At 41.5% G+C, this 13,540-nt stretch overlaps 1 protein-coding gene across 2 annotated transcripts in view; it reads right to left on the reverse strand.

The window, feature by feature from the left end:
- LOC126368375 (apoptosis-resistant E3 ubiquitin protein ligase 1) overlaps positions 1 to 13,540 on the reverse strand; it is a 65,360-nt gene that overhangs the window by 4,358 nt on the left and 47,462 nt on the right. For both annotated transcript variants that reach the window (XM_050012323.1, XM_050012322.1), the window contains exons 3-11: positions 6,544 to 6,752; positions 5,814 to 5,953; positions 5,199 to 5,339; positions 4,632 to 4,740; positions 3,867 to 4,054; positions 3,061 to 3,259; positions 2,619 to 2,815; positions 2,173 to 2,334; positions 458 to 635 (exon numbers count right to left, since the gene is read on the reverse strand). In XM_050012323.1, the coding sequence (XP_049868280.1) occupies positions 458 to 635; positions 2,173 to 2,334; positions 2,619 to 2,815; positions 3,061 to 3,259; positions 3,867 to 4,054; positions 4,632 to 4,740; positions 5,199 to 5,339; positions 5,814 to 5,953; positions 6,544 to 6,752 (1,523 nt within the window). The remainder of the gene's footprint in view (positions 1 to 457; positions 636 to 2,172; positions 2,335 to 2,618; positions 2,816 to 3,060; positions 3,260 to 3,866; positions 4,055 to 4,631; positions 4,741 to 5,198; positions 5,340 to 5,813; positions 5,954 to 6,543; positions 6,753 to 13,540) is intronic.

Genomic DNA, 13,540 nt, shown 5'->3' on the forward strand with positions numbered 1-13,540 from the left:
ACAATTGATTAAACCTTTATTAGCGACATTCTCAGGGGCTTTACAAAGAGCTTAGCCTCGGTTCCGTTCGTTTTCAAAGCACAGAATACTAATAGGCCAGGCATCCCGCTTGCATCAAGCAATAAAATCACTAAGGAAATGAAAATTAAAAAGGCATGAAGTCTGCTTAATTACATAAAATGGCATGTCCCAATAATTCATTCACTGAATTAATGAGATGATGAGTTTTAATCTTAGCATCTGAAATTGTTAATACCATCTTTTTGTTATCTTTGTATAAGACCTATCTTATATCTGTCTTTTGACCCTAGTCTGCAGACAAAATATCCAGATGGCTTTAATGTCTTTTCCAGATGGTCAATAGTAACCAGATCCTCGATGCCCTAAACCAGATTGATCTATAGCACGCAAGTTATTTGCAAATGTCAGAAAAGAGCAGGACGACTATAGAACATACCCTGCTCGCCCTGGAAGCTGACGTCAAAGTTTTTGCACCAGTCGGCTTGCGTGAAGTGCTTGGTGGCTTTAAGACTGGAGCGGACGAGCTCGGCGCGCGCCACGCGGATGGCGATCTTGTCGTGAGGGTGGCGGGCGTGAACCTTGCGAATTTCACTGTAGAAGAAGTCTTGCTTGTTCTGGAATAACATGTGAGAATTGGCCTAAAAATGTTAAAGACAAACCCGCACGCGCATCTTGGTTAAAACAATGAAAACGTAGAATCAATGATAACAATCAATTTGGTTCAAGCATGCATGCAGCATGCAAGCCAGCATACAAAAAGCGAACAAACGTGCAGCATGCAAGCAAGCATACAGAAAGCAAGCATGTAACATGCAAGTGAGCACACAGAAAGCAAGCAAGCAATTTGATTCGTTGTCACAGTATTATACTAACCTAACGTATAATTTATGAAGGGCTTGTCGCGAACCCCCAAGCAGGAGGCGCCTGCACCCCCCCGCGCCTTGCAACTGCATGCAAGCAAGCATGCAAGCCAACATATACAAGCAAGCATGCAATTGATTGATGCTCCGCTCGCTTCGCTCGCTCTGTTATGCGTGGTTTTAGTACTAACCTAACCTATGTACAACAAACTGCCTGACCACATCATACAAGCAAAGAATTGTACTATATTTAAACTTAAACTTAAAAAATGGCTTATTGAGCAGGCATTCTATAGTTTTGACGACCTGTAATTGATAATATATTTTAATGTAATTGAATTTCGTTATAATATTTAATTTCATTGAATTTTGTAATATCTGTGACGTGTAATTATTATTATCAATAAATGACTATGACTATAATGTTTGCAGGATTTTATTGAAATAAAAAAACTTTAGATAAAATAAAAATTATAGCCAGTAAATATTATATCTAATCAGTATTATACCATATAACAGTTAGACCGATGGTTATTAGAGCAAGTGACTGTTATATAAAATAAAAATTCATCATCATCAATTTAAGAGCCACGCTCTTGTCGGTGTAGCATTTTCCATTCCAGTCTATCAAATGCCAATTCCTTGACTTCCCTATAAGACACGACGTTAACCTTAACACAACAACAGAACAGAAAACAACAAACAGAACAAAACAATAACAACACACACAGAACAGAACAACAGAACAGATTAAAATAAAAACTATGAAAGGTAAAATTATACCAAACGTAATTTATATTAAAAGTTGTTATATTAACCGTTGTTATATGAAAAATCGTTATGTCGAACAAGAGAATGCCAATCAATTTAATACGGGAGAATAAACAATCAAAAGTGACATCTAGTTGTGATCCTGACTAAACTATATCATTGTAATTAAGAATGAAAAGATGATGATGAATGTAATGACGAATAAAAAGATAAATTTAAGGTGGTTACTAAAATAAAATAATAATGAAATTAACAAGATATTTATTATCAGAAAGTACAACGTTGTGAAACTTAGGCAATCATAAAAATAAAATAATGAAACCACTTGTTTTATTACAGGAATTTCCAAAATAGTTTATACGCGTGCATCGTGACCACAATGATGACGATTGTGCTTAATGTACAAATACAAATATGCATACAACACAAGAAACAATTGAACATCGGTAAGAAAAACAAGAAAGATGACAATACAATAACATAAAAAGAGAAGGCGATTTAAGATGATGTTGGAAGTAACCTTGAAGGTATCCTCGCCGCCGCAGTTGGCAATGAGCAGCTGCGTGAAGGTGGCCGCTATAAGATCCCGCTCAGCCGACGCCAGCACCAGTGACGGCTGCGCGCCGTCCTCTAGTGTGAACTCGCCGCCCGCAGTGCCTTCCGGGGACGGCTTCATTATCAACTGGAATGTACAAAAAAATATTAAAATACGTCGTAAAACAGATTTCCAATTTTTATTTTTAGGGGGCTGATATTTTTGACACAAAATGTACAAATATAAATATGATCAATATCTATGTGATATACGTATGTATAGTAACAGACTAGCAGGCAATCACTGATAAATAGTGTATGTATTACTCTTAATGGACACTCTTCATCAGGTACACATAGAGTACCACAGGGTTCAATATTGGGCCCTTTTCTATTCCTCGTCGACATAAAAAGCTAGTATAAATGTTTTACCTTAGTGGAGGGACAGAGCCTGAAGGAGGTGATCCTCTTAGGGATGAACTTGAGTATGTAGTCCTTGACGGTGAGGTGCTTGGGCCCGAGGCAGCACAGCACGCGGCGCGGCCGGCCCGGGGACAGCAGGCGCGCCTCGTAGCTGATGCTGTGCCGCTTGCTCGAGATGTTGCGCGCCACTGTCGCTGTGTCGCTCGCTGCCATGTGTATAATTATGTTCACGTTGGGTAGCACTTATTTATAATATTAGAGACACGCACAATACGTGTGTCGCAGTAGTACACGAGGCACAAATAAAACCAGCTACTATGTATTAGTAGTAAGTACGCCAAGGTTAAAATTTTGTGTATGGAATACTGTTTTTTGTAATTGTTTGAAAGTCTTTTTTGAAAATTAGATGTGATGCCATTGAAAACTACCTATTTCTTGAATTCTTACACACCTGTAAGCACGATGCAGTCGAACTGTCCGTTCTGCAGCAACACTTGTTCATAATAGAGTGCGGCGCGGTAGATGCCGGGCTTGTCGAAGCAGAGAGACATGGTAACGCGTTGGTTCACCGAGTCGTATTGGAAGGTCGCTGATTGTGATAGCTTCTGGTCTATCTCTCCGCCTAGAGGACTCAGCTCGATTGTGAAACCCTGGGGGTTAGAATTTGGAAGATAAGGTTGGTTTAACGCAGCTACTGTTTAGAATAGATTTTATCGTTTACTGGCTACTTTACAATAGGGATTGGCGGATCTTTCACACACACAGACACTGGTAACATCCAAATCTGTTAAGCTGGCGGCTTTTGATTTTTCGCAACAGGCTCACCCAGCTTTTGGGTACTAAATTTGGTAAGGTTAGATTGGCTTAGAATTTTAAACAATGAGGATTCCTGACGAAATCCGGCATCGTTTAGGTCGGAGAACTTACAGCATTCAGTTTCTCAATTGCATAGACTTTTAAAGTAGATTTGGTGAGGTCCGATTACAAAGAAACTCAAAATACCGCGTTTGAATTTCACGAGATTGAATTTGTAAGTCTGTCAAAATGACGTGTTTTATTGTTATTCCATAGCCTACTGCATCCAACTGTTGAGAATAGGTCTTTGCTTGCTTTAACACCTGCTCCCAATGGAAACTTTTTGCCAATCCCTTTCAAAGCGTGACTTAATTGGCATTAACTACTCGATGGGACAAATGGGGAGCGCTGAGGGCTCTCACCCGGTACAAAATGGAAGACAAGTAAAGTGCGTATGCTCACGCTGGTGTCGCTGTCGGGCACGGGCGCGGGGTTGTCGTACTGGTCCCGCGGGTGCACGTGCAGCTGGCGCGCGTGGCCGGCGCAGCACACCAGCGCGTGCTGCGCGCGCGCCAGCCGCGAGCGCCGCGCCAGCGCCGGGCCCGCCGTGAACCACTTGCGGAACGGGGACCCGCACACCGACACGCCGCCTGCACCACCACACCCTTACTCACCACCACCACCGCGAAACCCTAAGGGCCCCCCTCCACAATAGCGTTTTTCGAACGTCGTCGTCGTGCCAGCCAAAAAACCCAGACATAACATAACCGGCCTATCACGCCCCCCTGCTGGACACGATTCCCTCAATCGACTGGATCATACTCCACCACTCTAAGTGAATAGAATGAAAATCACATCGTTGCCAATTTTCTTGAACGTTATTAATTGACCCTTAACTATCGGAACGCTCATTTATACAGTGTTTGGGTATCTTAACATTCTCTACAGATCATCGGCTAAGGCTTGATGTAGCCCCACATACGATACAAGCGTAGCAGCAACAAAATTAAGCTCTTTAATTATAATCGCACGACCGTTTGCATGTTTTATTTAAATGTTACATTTCTTTACTTTTTTTACTTGACTCGACGCATATAGCATTAACTACGAACATGTGATAGTTGTCAATAGTCAACAAGATAACAAATATAAGTAAGTAAGTAAAAAGTTAACAAAAAAAGCTAGTTAAAAGCAGACAAGTTAGAGTTAACACAAAATACTCCTCACCAATCATGACAGAGATGATGTAGACGGTGGCAGTGCGCACGGTGAACTTGACCCGCGCCGTGTTGGCCTGCGCCGGGTCGCCCGACCCCAGCTCCACTACCGCCGTTATCTGAAACCATCAGCAGAGACAATGTAAAATTCCACCTCACAACACAACTCCCACGATAGAATATAAAATTACAGAGGAAGATGCAACAACAATACGGAACATTTAGAAATAGGACTTGGTGATAGTCCATTGTGCTAAGGCGGGGGCGATGCAGGAAAGGCGGGAAAGGTACTCGATACACACAGCAATAATCCTTTGACTTAATCCTTAATCCCTTTTTAGGCCGGTTTGTTTAATAACAGTGCTACATTCATACAGCAACTCTTTCTTCTCAGTAAACAACAAAAGCAACATGTCCAAAAATTCCAAACTGGAGAACTTCCAAACTGTCAACATTACTCTGATAACTGGGACGCTAACCGAGACATTTTCACAAACCTATGTTGATGCACGTCTAGTTTGGTGTAGCAAGTTTAAACGTGGAAGAAACTTATATTAATATTATAGCTAATGTTTACTTTTCTGGTGCCGTGAGAGATGCAGACTGTGAGCTCGTCGGTGTCGCAGATGGGGTACGGCTGCCCGTTCCGTTGGAAGCAGTGCACCGTAAAGCACATCGTCTCGCCCACCGGCTGTGGCTCCGTCCAACCCCACTCCACCTACAAGAACATTTACACATTATATCTTGCGAGCGAATTACCCAAATTGATTTCGGTTCTCAGTCTAAGAAGGCCGGTGCAAGCAATTTGAATTCGTAAACTCACGTCTATTTCCAGTCTACCGGGGTAAGCAGAGACTATCGAATTCCATTTACTTCGATCCTGACACACTTCTCTTGCTTCCTCCACATTCATCAATCGTTGCACGCCGGGTCAGAGTAGATCGTACTAAACCTTTTCTAAGGACACCTCCAATGCGAAGGCGTGATAGTCTTAATTATCTGAAAACGCTTGTAACTCGAAAGACTTAAATTTCGAAAGTTACATTATGAGTCATAAATAGTGAAGGAAAACATAAACTGTTTTGATAGCTAGTGTGTGGTTGTGAAGATATTTCCCGATGACGTTCTGCGAGAACCCAGCTTGTAGCGCCAGGGACGGCTGCGTCATGATCAAAACAAGGCGTAGACTCACTCGACAGCTGGGCGGGTGGAGGTATTTGCCAGTGACGTACTGCAGCAGCGAGTGCTTGGCTTCCGGCGCCAGCGACGGCTGCGTCATGGCCGCCAGCGTCACCAGCCCGCACACCGACACTGACACCACCAACATGCCGCCTGGAATGCATTACATCAGTTATAAAGTCTAAGGCAGAACTTACATAAACAAAGTTAATTCTGAGCGTAGCCTGAAGGGTGGACAACTGCCGATCTGTGTAACTTCTAGGTTTTATTTGTTTAGGTCCTACTCATCATTGCTGATGTATACGCCTACCACGTTGGTCTAACAGAAAGCTCGGTGAGGTATGAGTACTTAGTTCATCTTGCAATTGACTATACTTAATATGATATTAGTGAGCTTATGTTATGTAACTAATAAGTAGCATATTTCCTTTTATTTACGCAAATATCGCGTTGGGCTTTCTCTCAAATGCTGGACAACAGTGTCGCTGATTGCTGATAAGATCATACAACGAAGCGAGAGAGGAAGCTAAAAAGAAACTAGAGGGATCTTGGACTTTTCCGCTTTTATATCGCTTGAGAAAGGGGAAGACCAAGAATAGCTTACATGGAACAGATTAAAGAGAAGGCGAACGTCGTGTCTTATAAGGAAGTGAAAGAATTGACCTTTGATAAACAAGAATGGAGAATGCTACACTGACAAGAACGTGGCTCTTAATGATAAATGTTACAATTATCTCTCTCACCCCAAGTCCAGGCGTCCTGGTGCTTGCTGCTCTTGACGACGACGCTCCAGAGGTCTTGCTTGAGGGCCTGCAGCGCCTCCTTGCCGGTGGGCAGACTCTGTCTGGCGGCCGACCACGCGGGGAAGTCACCCGCCTGCAGCACGTGACGCGCGGTGGAGTCCTCCAGCCAGTACACGTCCTCCAGGGAGGAAACATCCAGGCTGAGGAGTCTGGAACAGAATGAGAAATTGTTGATAAATTGCTGGTGGATAATTCTTCGCCCCGGGTGAGTTTCTTCAGCGCTCTCCATCTGTCCGACCTAAAAAGGAATTTCATCCGAGACAAAAATATAATAATACACGTCTAAGAAAATCGTCTTCTTCTCAAACTTTTTTTTATAAAAAGCAATGCACGATTTTTTTCATATAAAAGACATCAACGAAGCATTTACTCAAAAATAACAAGTTCAATCCAATAATAATAACTTATCTATAGGTAGGTAGTTTTTTCAATGTAATACTAAGACGCACTAATACTAGCACGGGCCTGCGAGCTCTAACATACCCCCATGTCTATTATGCAGAACAAGCATACAAGTCAACAATCGGAACAATTTAATCTATCTCTCGCTAACCACATGACAAGGGTACTCCAACCTAACCACGACGTATTAATGCAACCCTACTTTTAAAGCCGATTACAAACGGGGTAAACATAACATAAACAGCCTATATACGTCCCACTGCTGGGCACGGGTCTCCTACAAATAACCGGAGTGGGTGTGGAGCATGCTCCACTGCGGGTTTCTGGAGGTGTTAAGGTAGTAGCCAATCCATTTGCCAGAATCCTAAGGGCCTGATGTACAGACTGCCTGTACAGAATGCCTAGTTTAAGCATCAGCTTCCCATTAATCATTGTGTTTTTATATTATTGTGGAAAGATAAATAAACTTTTTTATTTAATTACATAGGCACTTTCGTCCATAAAGTGCATTAGCCTGCATTATTTATTATTCTTCAACATGTGAGGCTTAAAGCATTTTCTTCTCGCCGCATTTCCGTATACAGATGTACTTTCACAGAGAGCTCGGTTCCACTCAATGGAGTGGAGAAGAGCGGAGATATGCGGATTTGACCAATCACAGCGTTCGAGAAAGTGAAAACCGAAGACGCTCTGTCACTCTCTCCCTCACGGTGATTGGTCGATTCCTGCGCATTTCCGCTCTCCGATATCAACTTAGAATTATCCCTCAAAGTTTTCGTTACGATGTCACTAACACCCTTTTTTTATCTAACTTCATACCCTATACTCAGTCATAAATTAGTTCCACACCACACACGAAACATTCACGGACACTGTAAATAATATGTATAACATGAATTACAAAATAGATAACCACCTAATATTAATTTACAACATGGAACGTAAGTAATTAAAAGTTGCCTGTAAACAATTTCCATACGAGTGAAACATGAGTGTAATAACTTTGTATACATTAATTGTAAGTGAGTTAGTAATTGGTACTTTATCTGCTCGCATTTATGTAACTAATTTATGTAAGACTGTTACTGAATGGTGGTTACGGGATGGTATGCGATATCGAGGAGTAACTAAAGAAAGATCATCACAATGACCTGGCTAGACCTTCGACCACTAAACCCCGACGTCCCGAGTTCAATTCACAATGGGTTAATTAAAGAAACAAAAACGTGAGAGATTGTTGTTCACCAATCCACAGTCTTCTATCGTGTGGATTGTGAGGTGAATTACCAACCCCATCAACCCTGGTGTCAGGGTTATTACCGAGCCGCCTTAAGCCCCTGACATGACTCATCAATTGTTTTAAGTTTACGCGGTTATTATCATAATTAAAGCACATAATAACGGGTTCTTACCGCGTTTAAATGGGGATGTCGTAGTGAGTTTCGTGCGAGTTCAGATGGTTCCGAACATTCCGATATCAAAAACATAAACAAGCGGCAAAGAAAGAGGGTAGACAGATATGTCTGCCCGTAGAAAATTATGGATCTACCTACTCCACTCCAATCTCATCAGTCATCCCGTGATCATGGCACTTGCAACAGTGTCGAAATATCGGGAGTCTCATATCCCCATTTAAACGCGGTAAGAACCCGTTATTATGTGTTTTAATTATGACTCATCAATCCACAGTGAAGCAGCCTGATAGAGTGCTCCTTCTTCCCTGACCTATATGATCATAGCTAACGGCCTCCATGATCCAGTGGTTGAGCGTTAGGCTCACGATCCGGAGGCCCCAAGTTCGAATCCCGGTGGGGAAATATCACAAAGATTACTTTGTGTTCCCTAGTTTGGCTAGGACATTACAGGCTGATCACCTGATTATCCGAAAGTAAGATAAACTGTGCTTCGGAAGGCACGTTAAGCCGTTGGTCCCGGTTACTACTTACTGATGTAAGTAAGTCGTTGACATGAGTCATGTCAGGGGACTTTGGCGGTTCAATAGTAACACTGGTTGATGAGATTGGTAATCCACATTAACTCACACGTGCAGAAAAATATCAAAGAGCACGAAACAAAGGTGTTAACGGGTCGATAGGTTTAACACTCGACACACTGACATCAGGAAAATACCCTTGTTTTCCTCCTTCCGATCATATTTTCTATTTTTACTGTACTTCGCCAGGTTCCGGTTCAAGCTCCAGGGGATTTTTTTTTACTTTACTAGGGTTGATAGGGTTGGTATTCCACCTCAGACCCACACGACATAAGAAGAAGACTGTACTTCTTATAAATCTCTCATCATCATCATATCATTATCAGCCCATTAACGTCCCCACTGCTGGGGCACGGGCCTTCCCTGTGGATAGATAGGAAGATCGGGCCTTAAGCCATCACGCGGACCCTGTGCGGATAAACCTCTCATACAGGTTCACAAATAAAAGTACATTCCTACTCTGTGTATTATGTATATCCTTACTTCGAATGGGCAAAGCACTGGACCACTGAAACCGTCTGGTTTAGAGTCTTAAACAAAACCCCATTCACACTTTTAGTCCGCTTACCTAACCTGAAGAAGTGACAGGTCTGATTTTTCCAGAAGCGACTAAGAGCTGTAAAAGAGAGTAGTTGTTAGTAGAATACTACAAAGCGGTCCCTAGGCACTAATTACCCGCGGTGTGACAAACGAAGCGGGCAAAGCTTCACGCTACAACGTAAATGAGCCATGATGATAGATCGGGGATAACAGGGGGGAGGGGACTGTGTATGGATCCATTTTTCCATTGAGCTAGAGCTCGCTTTCGGTAACTTAAATGTATCACATTACATCTACTACGAAAGTACGATCTCGGTGGTGTAATGGCTAGGAAAAGTGAGTATTTTATCACCAACCCGCAGTTAAGCAACGTGGTGGGGTATGCTTCGTACCGACCAGATCGACGAGAGAACGCATACAGGGTATTAGTGACATCGTAACGAATACATGTGGAGGATTATTCAGACCATGATTCTGAGTTAATATCAAGTGGAATTTTCCGTCGCAAAATTCCTGTTTTTTGAATTATTTTCAATTATAATACTTTTGCAATGAAAATTCCACTTGATATTAAGTCAGAATAATGAGCTGAATCATCCCCCTCAGCTTTCGTTACGGTGTCACTTACACCCCGTACAAGGACGTACACGCAGCCGTACCAATACGTATGTCTGTTAGTGACACCATAACGAATACTGAGGAGGATTGTCCAGACCATGATCTGAGTTGATACCAGGTAGAATTTCCTCTCGGAAAATTCGAAAATGTTAGTGTTTTTTTAATTTATTTTCAGTTTCATGCTTTTGCGACGGATAAGTCCACTTGATATCAACTCAGAGTCATGGTCTGAGTTATCCCTCAAAGTTGTGGTTACGATGTCACTAACACTCTGTATTATAGATCGTTTATGTGTGTATGTAGATACAGTTACCAAAAGTAATGCCTCATTCATGAATCGCGTGGTATGATAAACGAGGCGGCAGAGGCCATTTGGGAGTTAATGGCGCTGGTGTTTTTACCATTCATTAGTGGACTGGCGAGGCCACGGGTTATGGCTTGGAAACATCGTGGAGTTGTAGCCGCCCGGCATTATTTAAATCGAGGGGCTTGTATTCGTTACAAGTCGCCATTAATACTTATTTTTACGGCGAAGCAAAAACGAGAGTTATATTATATTGAACATTTATAACAACAGCCTTTTTCAGATAATAGCAGATCACGTTTCGTAGGTGGTGAATTGGTGGTTAAAATAGAATATTAATTTTCAATAAGTCTTCTCTGAAAATTCTATATTGAAAAAAAAAAAGTTTAAAAACTAAAACCCGATTAGGGAAAAATTGCGCTCTAATAAATAATGTGAAAAAAGAAAATATTTCAGTAGGTATTATTTTTTTTAGCAGGTATTCCGATATAGTGAGTCGTGGTAGTGCAGTTGGTAGAACGCTTGCCTCTCACTTTGAGGGCGCAGTTTCGAATCCAGCAAACGCCTAAACCATTGATTGTCGAATTTGTTTTCGAATTCACGTTTGGATCATAAATTATTATTATGTCCTCAGCGGTGAAAGAAAACAGCGTGAGGAAACCACAATCCCGAGAAATGCATTTTCGGAGGTATGTGACCTAACCTGAACTACTTATTATGTTCTATGCATTCGTATTTGTTTATATCAGGTGCGTACTATATCCGCTTGCATTAATTACTATTATAATATTAAGCATTTATGTATACGTTTTTGTGATAAATATATAAAATATATTATATGTACACCTACATTCTATTTTAAGTAATTTGGTAATATTTAATCTATGTACGAATATTAACGTATGTTTATGGAACACGACGTTCGTGCCTCACCCAACAGGGTCCACATAATACCAGCGTCGTGGTTCACGCCGCGACTTGTGCTGAGTGAGGCCCTTTTATCTCAGGACGTCCACCACCACCTTATGATCTTTGTAATGAACATCCTTCTATGCTTTTTATTATTGTTTTGTAAAAAAAAAATAAGTGATGTTATTGTCTTGTCTTTGTGTGTGGCGTCCTTTTATAATAAACAATTTCTATTCTATTCTATTCTATAACTAATGGGAAAAGCGAAGTCTTACTATATTCAGTAAGTCTATTGGAAAGGAAATTCCCAGTAGTTCAACTGGTAAGACTACTGGGAATATTCTGGGTATTCCGCTAGTTTTCCCTTCGCGAGTTGGATAGTCAGACTGGCAGTCGCTTCTGTATAAAACCGGGCCTGTCAAATCTTCAGGTTAGGTAAGCGGGCCTTGTGAAAAACGGGATAATGATGAGATATAGTGATGTTCAGAAGATAGCCGTAGCCGGAAAAGGCGACATTCTAACAAGCTAGCCGGATTGAATAGGGAATGAAATGAGAACAAAAACTGTCTGGAATGGCCACGAGCGGGATTACAGTTCTCGACTGTCTCTTTTTTACTTTATTCACATAGACTACTGTCCAACTTCAATGTTTTAATTTGCTTTTATTTTCAATACAACATCTCCACTAGTGGCGAACGAGTCGTGATGTGAGATGGTTTAAAGTTTTTACATTTATTAATTTCATAGCTGTCAGTACAATAAACCAATTGATAAGCGTAATTTGGGTACTGGCAGAATATCAGTGTTGGTGAGAGTGGGTACTCGTACCATACTCTTAGCAACAATATGCTGAGTCAGTCCCATTTCCCTGGGCAGTGTTAGCTACTAGTCACAAATTGTTAATCTTAATTTATGTAAATGCTTTTGTAACCTTCACTGTTTTGGGAATAAAGTTATTCTATTGAATACCGGGTGTTAGTGACATCGTAACGAAAACTTTAAGGGATGACGCAGATCATGATTTTTAGTTGATATCAAGTGGAATTTTCAATCGCAAAAGTATAAAAACTGAAAATAATTTAAAAAATACTAACATTTTCATGACTTTCCGACAGGAAATTCCACTTGATATCGACTTAGAATCATGGTCATCCTCTTCAGTATTCGTTACGATGTCAATAACATCCTATATATTTTATTGATCATCATCACCAGCCCATTAACGTCCCCACTGCTGGGGCACGGGCCTTCCCTATAGATGGATAGGGAGATCGGGCCTTAAACCATCACGCGGGCCCAGTGCGGATTGATGGTTATTAACGACTGCTAATGCAGCCGGGACCAACGGCTTAACGTGCCTTCCGAAGCACGGAGGAGCTCGAGATGAAAAAGTTTTTTTTTTCGTGGTCACCCATCCTATGACCGGCCTTTGCGAAAGTTGCTTAACTTCAACAATCGCAGACCGAGCGCGTTTACCACTGCGCCACCGAGTTCCTCATATTTTATTGATATTGTCACCTTATAAGTGAAGACCATTAACAACAAATCAAAATCAAATCAAGGTCGATTTCAGTGGTTTATATCCCGATCTGGGATTCGAACCCATATCAATCACTACGATGTAAATCACGAGTTGTCCGATCAGCACTCTCGCGGGATACGTCCGTATATATTTACCTATACGGCAGCTAATGTAAATGCCATCCTTGGTAACTCCCTTTGTGAACTTTGCTATGAAAAATCTCTTCAACTGGATACTCGTATATTTTTCGATTCACAGCGAGCTCTGAAGAGCAAGCTGACAAGACACTATCTCCATTAAAAATAAGTTAAATTAAACTAATTTATTTGTTTTTTGGTTTATTTGTCTTTTGTACCAACTAGTGCAATAATATGATATATTAATGTTATTAATAATGAGTTTTTAGCTGCTGAGAAGTTAGCCTCAACAGACTAACATAAACATAAACTGCCTATATACGTCCCACTGCTGGGCACAGGCCTCCCCTCAACCGGAGGGGGTATGGAGCATACTCCACCACGCTGCTCCACTGCGGGTTGGTGGAGGTGTTTTTACGGCTAATAGCCGGGACCAACGGTTTAACGTGCCCTCCGAAGCACGGAATCATCTTACTTTTTCGGACAATCAGGCCTCAACAGACTAGATGTTG

The sequence above is a fragment of the Pectinophora gossypiella genome, chromosome 7, assembly GCF_024362695.1.
Source record: "Pectinophora gossypiella chromosome 7, ilPecGoss1.1, whole genome shotgun sequence".
In the NCBI taxonomy this organism is placed as follows: Eukaryota; Metazoa; Arthropoda; class Insecta; order Lepidoptera; family Gelechiidae; genus Pectinophora; species Pectinophora gossypiella.